Source organism: Solea senegalensis, linkage group LG8 (assembly GCF_019176455.1).
Source record: "Solea senegalensis isolate Sse05_10M linkage group LG8, IFAPA_SoseM_1, whole genome shotgun sequence".
Classification (NCBI taxonomy): Eukaryota; Metazoa; Chordata; class Actinopteri; order Pleuronectiformes; family Soleidae; genus Solea; species Solea senegalensis.
In genome coordinates, this window is record NC_058028.1 from 7,266,481 (window position 1) to 7,280,983 (window position 14,503).

The 14,503-nt window shown below is 39.2% G+C and overlaps 1 protein-coding gene across 3 annotated transcripts; it reads right to left on the reverse strand.

Annotated features, from left to right (window-relative positions):
- Positions 1-3,944: 3,944 nt before the first annotated feature.
- cep126 (centrosomal protein 126) lies at positions 3,945-13,358 on the reverse strand. Of its 3 annotated transcripts, none has more exons than XM_044031452.1 (11): positions 12,742-13,340; positions 11,390-11,509; positions 10,592-10,737; positions 9,461-9,572; positions 9,155-9,323; positions 6,366-8,241; positions 5,310-5,419; positions 4,967-5,036; positions 4,479-4,676; positions 4,316-4,380; positions 3,945-4,203 (listed from the first exon to the last, which is right to left on the reverse strand). In XM_044031452.1, the coding sequence occupies exons 1-11, from the start codon at positions 12,807-12,809 to the stop codon at positions 4,120-4,122; spliced, it is 3,018 nt and encodes a 1,005-aa protein (XP_043887387.1). In that variant the 5' UTR covers positions 12,810-13,340; the 3' UTR covers positions 3,945-4,119. The 3 variants fall into 3 exon arrangements, with proteins under 3 accessions (XP_043887387.1, XP_043887386.1, XP_043887388.1); XM_044031451.1 differs by having other exon boundaries at positions 9,155-9,326; positions 12,742-13,233; XM_044031453.1 differs by lacking the exons at positions 3,945-4,203; positions 4,316-4,380; positions 4,479-4,676; positions 4,967-5,036 and adding an exon at positions 5,514-5,616 and having other exon boundaries at positions 5,354-5,419; positions 9,155-9,326; positions 12,742-13,358.
- Positions 13,359-14,503: the final 1,145 nt, after the last annotated feature.

A 14,503-nucleotide genomic window follows, 5' to 3' on the forward strand; every position in this document is an offset into this window, starting at 1 on the left:
CTTAATATCTTGTGTATTCTGTACTCAGAATATGCCATAATCACATGGATCATTCTGAGTTTATAATATGGCATTATAATCCAGTATTATAATGCCATATTATAAATAATTGTAATTATTATAATTATTGGCTCCAGTAATCCAATAATTACCATATTAATGCCATATTACAATATATACGTGTGTATGTATATATATATGTATATATATATATATATATATATATATATATATACATACACATATATATACATAAATATATATATATATACATATATATACATAAATATATATATATTTACAGCAGTTAATATAATCAAGATGCGAGTCATCAGACTACACTCTGTCACAGGTACACAGGAATATGAATGTAGTGTCCATTAGCAACTCAACTAACCCCGTAATCTGTAAAAAAAAATTGCCTGAATCGTGTTAATAGTCTGACTGAAAGTTCACATGAGTTTCTAATAGAATATTACATTGCATCTCGCAGATTATGAATCTCAAATTAAGACTCAGATTAAGACGTCGTGTCACATCATGACGTAATGTAGTTAAATTAGACGGACATGTATACGTATTGATCAGATTATAACATCTATTGGACTTTTCACAGCAGTGGATGTAATCAAAACTCAGATTACCGGTGCCCATGTAAACATTGTCCCATAATCCCTGCTACTTTTAAATGTGCACATTGACGATTCTTCATTATCACTATTCTGAGAACTAATATTTGATGCACACTATATTATAATCCCACACATTTTCGACGCGCGAATGAGTCACACACTCTGTGCACACACGCTGCCGGTCAAGTCATCTCCATTATTTTGGGTGAAAGTGCTCATTTTCACATCATTGTCGTGCACTCTGACACGTTAAAGAGATGGACTGCAGTGCGTGTCCCTGGAGGGGACCACCCACTTAGAGCGACTGGATCCTCCTGAGGTGGAGGGCGTCTACAGCAGCAGCAATCTGTTTGAAACGCCTCGGTCTGGTGTTATTGTCGGTCACAGTGACGTACGGCGTTACTACAGGCAGGTGGGAGCTCTACACTGCCCCCTGTTGAGCTTAATGGGTAGTCCATTTTAAAGCATACACCCAAACCCTCGTCTTTGTCTCTCTCCTCTCTCTCTCTACAGGGCTGCATTCACACTGCATGCTGCAAGTGACCCACATCTGATTTATACCTGATTTTGCCCCATGTGCGTGTAAACAGGCAAAAAGCACATGGATTCAGACGCCATCAGATCGTTTACAAGTCTTATTCATCAATTATTCATCAATGTGGAAATAAATCACCTTGATCAGAAAGATTCCCGTCAATGTGACTCAAATGTCCTTAAAAATGTGACACATTCAAGATCGCATGACTCTCTTTCGAATAGAGAGAGGAGCACTCAAGCCAGTGGACTCATGCTGAGGTGTCATGACTTTTAAGCCTTTGAGACGAGGATTTTTAAACTTTCACTACCATTTGGGCTTAGAAGGGGGCCTAAACGCTCCACGTGTGAGCCAGTATAAGTGCAGATTTCAAAGACGGAATTGGGGCAATGTAATCTATCAAATATAATCCATCCATCTTCTACCGTTTTATCCACCACATGAGTCACGGGGTGGAGTACACCCTGGACAGGTCGCCAGTCCATCACAGGGACATATAGACACAAATAACATAACTCACACTCACACTCACAGTCAATTTAAGAGCGTTCAATTTACCTAATCCCCAAATCTGCAGGTTTTTGGACTGTGGGAGGAAATCCCACGCACACGGGGAGAACATGCATGCTCCATGCAGAAAGGCCCTTGTTACAACCGGGTTGTGTGTTGACGCCAGGTCTTCTTGCTGCAAAGACAAGACTACTAACCACAAATATAGTACAAAGGAAATGTATTTCAACTGTTTTAACATTTATATCTTTTCAGTTTTACTATTACAGTGTACTATTCTACTCCTGCACTCTACAAACCCCATTCTTTATGTTATCATGTCATTTCTTTCACTCCATTTCCTATCATTTTGTGAGCAAATAAAAAAAACACACGCATGTAACTATCTTATTACGTTTCACATAACTTTTTTTTTTAATAGTTGTTTTACATACATCCGTGTAATTACTGCTTTACAGGGACCAGGCAAGAGCGGACCCGTCGTTAAAGAGCACATTAAATGAAGTGTAACAAAACATGACAAAATACTTGTGAGATTTTAAGCCTCACGACAGACCGTCGTACAAGCTCGAACTTGCATGTGTGGAAACGTCTTCCCTCGTTTTTCAAAAAAGTCTTTGCCCTTTCTTGTTGAGTTTCTGGGTGTTGTGCCGGTGAAAGGCTTAAATGTCATTACTCTCAGTATTGTGTGGTGTAATGACACTGAACATTAACAGCGGTGAGGGAGGAGATTTCAGAGAAATCCCTGCAGAAGAATAGTGACTGAGAGTTCAGTAAGTGCTGTGCAGACACTGTAGTTTGCATAGACGCTTTTACAGTTGTCCTCATGTATTTATGTCACTGGTTAAAATGAATGAGTTGATTTTAAAAATCAGGGTGCTTTTATTATATTATTGTTATTATTATTAAATACAGTAAGGTGCACAGGCGAGGCTGTTCTCTCCACTGGACTTGATTTATGACAAGAAGACGATGCACACCTTTATGTCTCCACTGTATTAAAGAATGACCCACCACAGTCACACAATCATTCCAAGCTCCTCCTCCACACATTCAAAGACGTACGCATTGGACGCATAGAACCAGAAACCTGTATTTAAACTTATAAAAAAATCATCACCTTTGGGAACGTGACACTTTAAATGAGCTCGAGCTTCCGCCGCCTCTTGCAGCAAGTTCTAGCAGGCTGACTGAGGGGCAAAACCAGACATGCTGGTGAAGGAGGGGCAACTAAACTCACAGGAATAATCCCTACAGCTATCCCCCACACACACACACACGTGCACCTTTTAAATGATCTTATTTCACACATAAATAATGCAGTAGTTGATAATAAAAAATGAAAGAATAAATACTAGTCTTTCATGTAATTCACTATCATTTAAGGACATTAGTGACTGACTCAGGGAAGACACAGCTGGCTGGAAAGCCTGTGGCAGAGATTCACCTCGTTGAGCCAGTTAGGTCGAGTCTTTGTGCACAGGACATAATCGTCCTTTTTGCAGCTGTCAAAGAAAGACAAACACACCTTCACCTTTGCAACACTTCTCTTGCAAACCACTTCCGCTCCTGCAGTGAATTTATGGACTGTGCAGCTCACGGCAGAGGAAATAAGGCAAACACACCGACTGCACCCAGTCAATTTATCAGTCAACACTGAGTTTACATGTCAGTTTACAACTGACACAGTCCCCAAAATAGATGCCGTGACATTGTAGTTTTAACATGTAAATACAGAAAGCTTTGACCTTTTTTTAACGGAGGAATAAACTGAAGACATTTTGGTTTACAAATGCAAAAAGGTATTCTATTGCTAAAGAGTGGCTTAGAGGACTAGTGCGTAAGATTTAGTGGCATCTATGTGTACCTCTTACCTTACGTGCCATATTAAAACACAAATAATCCAGCAAGTGTGCGAGTAATGCAATGCGGAAAATCACAATGCGTTTAGTGTGTTTGCACGGTTAGATATGTCAACAATGGATTACTCTTTAAACATGGTGGTAAAACAACAACATGAATCAGAGTGAAGAGAACCCACTATCTGTGTATTTAACACGGCCCTTCCTGAAACAGAAACTAAATGAATCGTCAGCTATTTTTCATAATCGATGAAATGTGTCTTTCAATAATTCATTAAAACAAGATCTCTGAGTTTTCAGCTTCTTGAATGTGAATATTTTCTGGTTTCCTTGTTCCATAAAACAAGGAAATCATTGATACAGTTGATAAATGAATAATGAATAAATTGATAAATCATACACATGGGAACTTTAAGAGTTATTTTGTGATGATGCGTTCTAGTTTCATTTGGTACATTTTGGCTTTAACCGAAAAAGACACATTTGGTTTAAAGATTAATTGAACCAAAGGATAATAAAGTGCTTGGTTACACATTATGAATGATGCATTAATGGGAGTGAGGACCTCACATGCTTTATGTCAGAACTTCTTTGAGTGTAGGGAGTGGTTGTTCACCGAGAACAGACGCTGCTTATTGTGGTTTGTGACTTTAATTTCCTTTGTCTAGAAACAGTGGAAGAAAAATAAGGAATTAATTAAATACAACAAACATATATTCACACTGACTTTGTCCGGCGTAAGTAAAAATATGAATCCATCAAAAATGAATACTTACAGGAGGTGCATCAATGAGTACAAGGCCCTGCCTGCTGATATGACTTGGAACTTGTCCCTGCATACCTGCAAAGAGTCCCAGACAATTATCCTGCAGTGAAATGACAACATGAAAACACTCGGTTTCATCAGCCTGATGCAGACAACCTTCACTGAGTACTCACAGTACAGACGGTGGTTAAGTCTGTCCAGAGAGAGAAGGATTTTCTGCTCTTCCAAGGAGAGGCTGGTGAGTTCCCCATGCTGCCCTGTTCCTGGACACTGTGTTTGGGCCGTTTCCATGGCAGCCGAAATAACTCTTTCTTTGCGTGGGTCTGCAGTGCGTCCTTCAGCCAAGTGTAACTGGGTTGCTCCTCTTTCTCCTGAGAGCACAGACAAACAAAAATGGCTTCTCATCGGTTTCCAAGTGTATTTTCTTTCCTCAAAGGATTTATGTGAAAAAAAAATTGTGCTGCTGTTTTGCAAAAAATATGATAAAAGTGTGGTATTATGTCAGGATATTAATATTACAAACCCAATTTCCAAATGCAATAAAGACTAAAAGATATACTTTGTTGGATCACTTTAACATTTACTCAACAGATAAAGATACAAAATAAAAACTAAAAAATGTAGTGCTTTCACTAACAAATATGTAAAACCACCATCTTACCATCGTCTGTAAAGGCCCCGTTAAATGTTCTGGAAAACTTCATGACTGGCTCCACCATCTGTTTTATTGGCTGCACAAAGAAAAACAAGCACGCTAAGTCGTTTAAGGCCCTAGATTATCCTTACATAACATTTACGCAGCACACAATACAAACAGAACTTAGGAGGTGTTAGGTGATGAGCATGTCTCATCTGGAGAATTAAAAATAAGTTTTTACTAAGACTAAGAACATCATTAAAGGGAAAACAATAAAGGGATTGAACGTGTTGAAACACATCCATTCACTGATCTATGGCAATTATCCACAATCATCCACCCTAAAGCTAAAACTGCACACATGTACCTGGGAAAGCTTTGTGTTTGCTGAGCCAGGACACTCTCCGTTCTGCTCCATGCCGACTTTCCTCTCAAACCGCCCACTCTCCACTGGCTGGCCTCTAACCGGGGTTTTTACTGAAAGATGATGAATTTGTTTGAATCAGTTCAGTCAAATAAACAAACAAGCAAATAAAAAAAAAGAAAAAAAAAAAGAATTACATGAACATACATTTCAATAATGGGATAAATTCAGGGCCCTGCAGTCCTTCAGGGTTGGCACATTACAGAATAAGTAATTAGAAAATGTACATCTTCTCCAGGTTTCCTGCTTTCTATCCAAGTTCAAAGACATTCAGTTTAGAGTGAATATGCGCTCATCCTGTTCTTTCCAAAGAACAATATCCAAGATAAATTCATAGGTGAATGTTCAGAAACTTCGAGCCTTTACAGCTCAACTTGCGTCTGTTTAGCTGGATTATCTTGGATGGTTGTGTGTGCCTGTGTCTGCAGACGTATGATGTATTTCAGTAGAGGAAATATGGCTTTGAGCCACCAGTAGGAGGGGCTGATAACACTATCACTGCTCAAGGCAACACGGGACAGATTGTTGGCATGGGCTTGAGCTGAGACAGACAACAGTCCATTGCAAGACAGGATGGTTCAAGGGTCAACACAGGCCACATCTCTACACATTACTTGCTTTCTTTACTGGGTTTCTACACATTTTCTGTATGTGTGTGCATGTGAGAGAGAGTAGTTTAAAAGAGTAGATTTTACAATATCAAAAACATGAGACAGAAGTTGTAATATGAATTTGTAACATATAAATAGTGGGTGCAAATTATGAACAATAGCGTTCCACTGTAAAAGGATCTCTTGGAAATCTTTGCAAACAGACAGTCACGCAAATACCACACCATTCATTGACTAGATTCTCCCTCAGTGAAATTATAGTGCATGTAAAGACAGTGACAGATGAGGACAGTCAAAAATAAAATAAAAAAGGATTAAGAGACAGTGCAAGCACGTTTAAATGATACAGCACTGACTAAGCTATGTGAGGGGCCAAAATATACATTACCTTCCTTGGTGGCAAAGACACCACGGATACTGTGCCAGAGCTCTGCAATCTCCTCATCTGTGGGAGTGGAATCCAAACAGAGGCGTTTTTCATCAAACACAATTCCTCTCCTGCCAGAACCCTGTGTTTCCGGATGACCCGAGTTGGTCTTTCCCTTTGTGTTGTCCTCTGAGATGGGGTGTGTATACGCAGGTGGCATTGGTGTGTACATAACAGTGCTATTAGTTCTGGTTAAATTACGTGTGCACGTTGAGGAAAAGCCTTCCAGTGTATCCTTGAACAGGGCCTGTTTGACAGCCGCAGCCTGTTTACAGTTGGCACTAGCTTGATCCATGTCACATGGAGGAATAATATACGTCTTCTTTTCTTCTGTTGACTCTGTCCGAGGAGGTGGGCGGGGCACCATGACCTTCCCTTGGGTTTTGGCAATCTGATTCACCTCGGTGGCAGATTGAGGTCGTATGACGGTGCCCTTTCTAGTCTGTGTAGAAACAGGACCCGATGCGGCTCTGGTAGAGCGCTCTCTCTGAGGGACCTTGGGGCCACCAGGCCTGGTGCTACATTGCACCTTGACCTCGTTTGCTCGTTCCTGGGGTAAACTGACTTGAACCCCAACATCTGCCCACGCTTTCTTTGTAAATTGATAACCAAATGAGACTGGCGGGGTCATGTTGGGTCCAGGCTTGGAAGCCCATGAGACTGTACTGAGACATTGCTGGTGGTCTTCCAGGTTTTTCCTTGAATGAGGAAGATGAGAAGACATGGCTGCTTTCATCCGTCCTTCATCCTCTTCTTCCACATGTACCCCATCAAACCAGCGCAGCCTCTTTTTGATTATGTTGTTGTTACTCTCAACATCCTGAGCTTTGACCTTTGTCAATTCAACACTGTCCCTGATTGCTAAAGCTACTTGTTTTGCAAAAATTAAATGGCCTAATTGAGACGCGCATGTAGCATCTCCAGGCACATATCTGGACTTCTTTTTGAGAATCCCTTTGAGTAATCTGACTTCACGTCCTGAATGAGATGTCCCCACTGAAAAAGGCAACTTTTCTTTGTCCTCCTCAGGACACTTAAGGCATTTGGGCGTGTCTCCTGGAATGCTAGACGAGCATGCATGTTGCAGCATTGGTGTATTAATGGACTTCTCATGTTTCAGCTCAGAGTTTATGAAATAATTGAGGTTGTTTATGAAAGCACTGGGCTCACTGCGGGATGAGAGACAGTGGTTTTCCTTTCCTGTTTGCTGGAGAATGCTTTTTTGTGAGATATTATAGATTTTGCTATCATTTAATAAAATATTTGGCTTTGGGGAAGCCCCACACTGCATCTCTTTGCTGTTGCCATTTTTGGCAACAAAATGCATATCTGTAGCAGGCTGGTGTTTCAAGTGTCTGTCATCATGGACCCTCTTCTGTGTGAGATCCAACAGCTTGTCTTGTTTTGGACATGAAGAGTCAAGTGCTGTGTTGGCTCTATCTGTAACAGTGATGTTGTCTTGGGTACTGTTCTCAAAGTTCTCTGGGTGTATAATTTCACAAAGTGTTAATAAGTTGCAGTTGTTCAGACCAGAGTGAGTCTCTGTTTTAGAAAAGTGCGTCTTATTGTTAAGCGCTCCGGATTGTTCCTGCGTTTCCTGCTTCAGATTTTCAGATGGAGTGACAGTAACGTCGAGCAGCCGAGCTGCTGATCTAGTCATGTCTGAAGATAGAAACAAATCCTTTTGATTTCCAGAGTTTTTATGGGGTTTCTCTGAGTCTGGCCAGAATGATGAGTAGGAGCCCTGCAGATTTCTGCTGTGGTTGGGATCCTCAATCTCCAAACTGTCCCGACTTAAAGGGCTTTCAGAATCACAGCTATCAGACAAGTAGCTGTCCTGAAATATAAAAACAAAGAACAGTAATTACATTAAATTAGAGGTCATCACAGGGCCAACGCGCACAGACATGAACAACCAATCACTCTCACATTCACACCTACAGTCAATCTAGAGTGTCCAAATAACCTCTGCATGTTTTTGGTCTGTGGGAGGAAACGGGAGTACCCAAACATGCAAACTCCATACAAAAAGCTGTAAGACAACAGTGCTACCCACGACTCCACCGTGTGGCTTATGAACACTTACATAATACGACAAAAACACAAACTGTGCAGGGTCATTTAAACCCAAATTTGACAACATTACACACATAAGTGATTGTGATGTCAAGTAATGTCACGGGCATTCGACAAGCTAAAGTTCAGGTCGTAACCATGAAAACGGTCAGCCTAGAAAAACAGACCTAAGAGGTTCAGCATAAGTTCACACTTCACTGTCTTGGGTAATTTAATGTCACATTTGAGATTAAATGTGTGTTTTAGTGTTGTTGTTTTTTTTTTCAGTTACTTCGTCTCAGCTGTTCTGGTTTCTCTGCTCTTCTATGACAGTAAAAAAACTAATCCCTTCATCAAAAAAATAATTGTTTCCATTAATAGATAACAGAAGCAGTTATTATTTGCAGCTCTTGTCTGCTTCACTTTTGTTAACAAAGCACAGATGATGAGAGGGAAGGTTCAACATTTTGTAAATAAATGTGATTGATCTTGTCCAAAAATATGTCTTGAAAATCAAAAAGTGTCTCAATTTGAAACACAAACAACTCCCCATAGGGCGTTGAAGCATGTGGCAGCAAAGTCAGATGCTGCAACTGGTGCTGGAAAGGGCTCGTGTCACAATGCTGCACCCTAGAGGTCTACTTGAGTAGGACAACTTACAATCACCGTATTAGTGAACGAAATAATAGACACACCTGTGGACTGTGGTCGTGTTGCATCTGCTGCGTCTCTCCAACTTTTTGACAGTTCTTGACGTGAGCCACAAACTGCTCCTGCAGCAGTCTGTTGTAGGCCTCCACAGCAGAGACGGCAGGAGAGTGGGTGGATTTAGAAACCGTGGGAGGTTTCAAAGAGGGAGTGCAGCTTCTTGAAGAGAAACAGACAAGACCATCAGAGAAGGCTACACATATAAATCTATTTATATTTATCAAAATCAAGTGAAAGGAATATTTATTGTAATAGAAATGTTGGAATTATCAATCAGTAAGTGTTTTCCTTACCTGTTTATGTTAGAATTGTTGGACATTAAAGGTGAATGCTGGGAGTTTGAGCTCAAGGTGCCTTGAATTTGACCTAGTGCAGCTTCAATTGTTGGGACATTTCTCCTGAAGGCTAAAACACAATTAAGTTAATATTCCCAGTGTGCATTAATTGTCAGTGCTGAGATACACGTATAACAATTTTGTGAATGTTTTGAAATTTTGAAATGTGGAATACTAGGTTGTTTTTAATACAACATAATTTCTAATCATATATGCCTCGTTCTTAATAGATTAGTATTAGCCAATATGCATTCACATGGCAGGCAAATAGGTAAAAAACTGTGTCTTATTTGTATTGAGGAAAAAAGGTGTGGAGACTAAATGTTAAATCCTGCCCCCTGCTTGTGGAAAAGTATACAATTGTCGTGTTCTTTTTGTCCTGTTTGAATGGAAGTGTTCTCTCTCTCTGTCAGTAGCAACAGTAGTAACTATTATTATTTGGTTAAGTATAATTTACTATCTTCTTATTCTGTTTATGTGCAGTATCCCATTCGCAGCTTTATTTCTGTTTGGTTTATTTCAGTACAGATGGTATAGGGTTGAGTTTGTGTTACGATTTAACTCATTTGGCAAAGAAAAAGAAAAGAAGACTGCAATTTGTTCTTTCAAACACATATAAAGTATAAGAAGCACTAAAATCAACTAAAAGAGGCGTGTCTCATGTGACTATGTTAATACTACGATTTTGCATTAGACTGGAGTTAATTAGTTAGTTAGCAGGTCACATGACATGGAACCAAATTGAAATTGTGCACATCAATCTGTTAAGAGATGCTGGGTAGTTTTTATATAGTTAAACGCCAATATTTGCCATTTTCCAATTATCAGCACTGACTGATTATTATTAATTAAAGGGCCAATTATTACAAACTATGCACTTTCTCTCTCAGAAACTTGATAAGTCATTAAAACATTATTTCTTTCCATGCAAAAGTTTGTTTTTTTACATAAAATGTAGGCTGGAGAGACAGAGCACAAGTGTTGTTTAATAACTGGGTAATGAAGTTAAACAATTTCGCTGTGAAAATTGTTGTATATATACACATATATATCTATATATATACATATATATGTAAACATATCACTAACTTCGCCTTCGTCTCTGAGAGGGAGGTAAATGGGCATTTTGGAAGCGCTCGGTTGCGTCCTGTATTTGCTGTCTGCGTTGCTGTAGGATGCTCTCTTTCAGCCGCTCGTCCTGCATGTCCAGCTGCCTGCGTTTCTCCTCCAGCGCCCTGCGCCATAAACAAGAGCAGGTCACACACACACACACACACACACACATTTTACCTGATTAAATCGAGAATGGGCATGTTTTTAAACACAGAAACCTGAGTCTGTTCCTCGAGATGTGTTTTCAACACAGTCATAAATAAATGAAAGCTCACCACTCACTGCCAGGTTCACAGAGTCGAACAAAATAACATCAACAGGTTCAAACAAGTTTAACAATATTTAATTCAAGCTTTTATCTCACACCGTTATAGTCCATTTAATATCATCTTTCAAATTTATTTCTTTTACTGTCCTTCGATTACCAGCCAGTATGACTTTTACACTGTTGAGTACTTGAATATTAATGATTACTAACAATCAAAGTCAACAAGCATCTGGAGATACAAACTCTTAATCATCACATGGTTGGCAAAGCTTCAGCCACCACTGTGACCCACAGTTACCCCCGCGTCCAAGATCTATTTCCAGGTCTATATTGCAAAACTCTGTCAGCACTGTCAAATCCCTCAAAGGTGCTAAGCCCAAGAGAGCATCATAAGCCACAAGCCACCTGTCCACGAGGCATATACTACATCATATACACCAGACAGAAAGAAGACCCAGGTTTGATATGAAAAACTAAAATAAAACCCAGAATGAATAAATACTTACTTCCTGCGTCGATTGGTTTCCAGGGAAAGCTTGCGAGCTCGAGCTTTGCATAATTTCTGCTCCTCCAGCAGGAGTTGTCTCTCGTGTGCGAGGCCTCCCCCAGCTCCAAACCTCGAATTTCTGCAAATGAGCCGCTAAGGAAGCTACTTTTAAGCATGAAGAATGTGTATTTTGGTGGTTTAGGGTTAGAACCAATAATTTGACCATTGAATTTAATGGGAATAAGACATTATTCAGACGGTGATGTTTACATGAGATGGTAATAGAATAGTCTAAACTCCTGTTGGAGTAGATGTCATATTCACATTCTGCTCTGAAACCTTTAAATAAATATGAAGGGATTATTCTATTACAAACTCACATAAATATTGAATAATTTTGACAGTATTCTTAAGAATAATTGAGTGTTTCATTCTTATTTAGTAAGGTAAGTTAGTTAGGTAATACATAAAGCATTACAGTCAGTCAGTCATCATCTAAACGCTTTATCCTCCACCAGAGGGTCGCGGGGGGTGCTGTGCCAATCTCAGCAACATCGGGCGATAGGCGGGGTACACCCTGGACAGTTCGCCAGTCCATCGCAGGGCCACACACAGCTAGAGACAAAAAACCATTCACTCTCACACTCACTCCTATGGTCAATTTAGAGTGTCCAATTTACCTAATCCCCACATTGCATGTTTTTGGACTGTGGGAGGAAGCCGGAGAACCCGGAGAGAACCCACGCACACACGGGGAGAACATGCAAACTCCATGCAGAAAGGCAACTGTACCAGTGTTAACCCAATTATGAGAATAGGCTGATAAAGACATTGCCACGTAAACACCATTTTGTGATTACCTAAATCAGAATAGGATCATACTCAAAAATAGCAATATTCAGATAAGAGATCTTATTGTGATTATAGTAACATGATGCAGACATTTGTATGTCTTAATCTGATTTGTCATAAAGAAATATGACTGGAAAGGAATATGAATGGAATATTCTATTAGAAACTACTCTTAACAAGGTTCACCCTATAATCAAAAATCAGAATAAAGGTAAATTCAAAATAAGCATTAATCAGATTCACAGTCACAAAATGTAGACATGTGTATGTCTATAAAATTAGATTAGATTAGATTAAAGGGTTAATAGACCGACAACATAGATATCCAACCAAACGTAAAAAGATAGATGTACATTATTGCGACTATAATAACATTTAATTCATTCTTAGTCATATTACTGGTTATTCAGAATGTGGTTTAACTCAGAAGAGTCAACGTAAACACAGTCACAGGTGCAAACGTTTAACAAACATTTGAATAACGTCACAGAATAAATTATACAAACATGTAAAGGATACGAGTGGTAGAAGAAGTTGTCCTGAAGGACTTGCATCCTGACTTTTGTTAAATTACTTTCGTATGTCATGTCTTCGGTCCAATTGCTGAAGACACCAATTACGGGACTTATGGTGATTAAAACATTGTAAAATATACAGTTAAAATTGCGGGACCGACATTTTTATACGTCGTTAAAAAATGTCGCGCACACGAATCAGGCTACAGAGGTTTAGCTGTTAGCTGTTAGCTGCTACCTTGGCTTGTAAATGCGTGTTTCGATAACGACACCTGTGAAACCAGCTAAGTAATTTCGTCGCTTTCACAAACTTCTGAAAGTAGGAAATATTCACCGCAACTTTTGCTGAAGAGTGACATCCTCTGTGACTCGTTAAAGTGTAAAATAAAGAGCCATTTTCACCTTTTCTACCTGTTTACCAGAGAACCAGGCAACCAGGGACGCAGCTTCTTGACAACGGTGAACACGGTGGTTTTTACCAGCCGCGTCCATGTGAGGGCGCTGCTCTGGACCTTCAAATGATGCTGCATTCAGGTGCACCGAAAAGTGTTGTAAAATACCAATACAACAACAACGGTGACGGAGGGAGGACTAAAATAGAAGGACTAAAATGTATGTATGAATGTATGAAGGACTGGCTCTTAGCCCACCACCTTAAGTTAAACTTGTATTATAAATATAAATTCATTGTTTTCTACTTTATAAGAGCTACGAACATGTACTCCAGTAAAAGCTAGCCTCTACTCTGTTTTACGATATGTATATAAACTAGACATTACGGAAGAGCGTGCAATTTCAAAATAAATGCGACAGATGTGGAATTGTGGAAATAAAAGTCCACTGAAATAGCATAATTCAAATATATTCCACCTAAATCCAGACTGTTATTAAAAGGAAAGAATGATTAAAAGTAATCTATTTCCACTTCACACTGATAGTAGACCACCTCAGGGTGGCCCTCTGATTCTGATGTGGCATTCCAAATTAAAGGTCCTCTAAAATAGCAGAATTAGCAAATATTCCACCTAAACTTGGATCCATTATTTATAATTGTACATTTTTATATAAAATCTGAATTTAGGTGGAAAATAGGTAAATTCTGCAATTTCAGGGGGCTTTTATTTTGAATTCCCACATCATAATGGCATGGTGTTTTGTGAGGGTCACCCTGAGGTGGTCTACTATCAGTGTGAAGTGGAATTCTGGATTTAGGTGGAATATATTTCCTCCTCGCCTGTATCAGTGATATTTTGCATTTGGATAAATGCAAAAGTGCATTTATCCAAATGCACTTTTGTAAGTCGCTTTGGATAAAAGCGTCTGCTAAATGACATGTAATGTAATGTAATGTAATTTCAACAAGCAGGGTTGTTCCACTCAAATGTTGCTGGGGGCCAATGAGCATCTAGTCTGGTCAAGAGGGGGTCAAACTAGAGAGATTATAGCAGGTGGACGATATGATTTTAAAATTACAACACAGTATTCCATATTTCACTGAATTGTTAGTAAAATAATTAATTAGTAAAAGTGCTTGTTTTGGCATGGAATTATGTGTACTTCAAAATAAAAAAACATATTTATGATGCAAAACAAATCTATTAATATAAAAAAATGGACCGCCAGTTTGACACTTCTGCTCTAGACTTATTCATTTAGGCTTAAACAATATGTGATATACAGTTTTGATTTGATTTTGTGATTTTTACAACAGAAGCAGACTCCTCCCTTGTATATTTGTTAAATGAAACTCAGCCCAAACTCCCAAA

Excerpts from the sequence above, each read along its gene's own strand:
- cep126 (XM_044031451.1), bottom strand. The coding sequence starts at position 12,809 with ATGACATACGAAAGTAATTTAACAAAAGTCAGGATGCAAGTCCTTCAG. Across the intron at positions 10,738-11,389 it reads GAAACCAATCGACGCAGGAA|GGCGCTGGAGGAGAAACGCA; the intron begins GTAAGTATTTAT and ends TTTATGGCGCAG. Across the intron at positions 4,677-4,966 it reads CGGGGCCTTTACAGACGATG|GAGAAAGAGGAGCAACCCAG; the intron begins GTAAGATGGTGG and ends CTGTGCTCTCAG.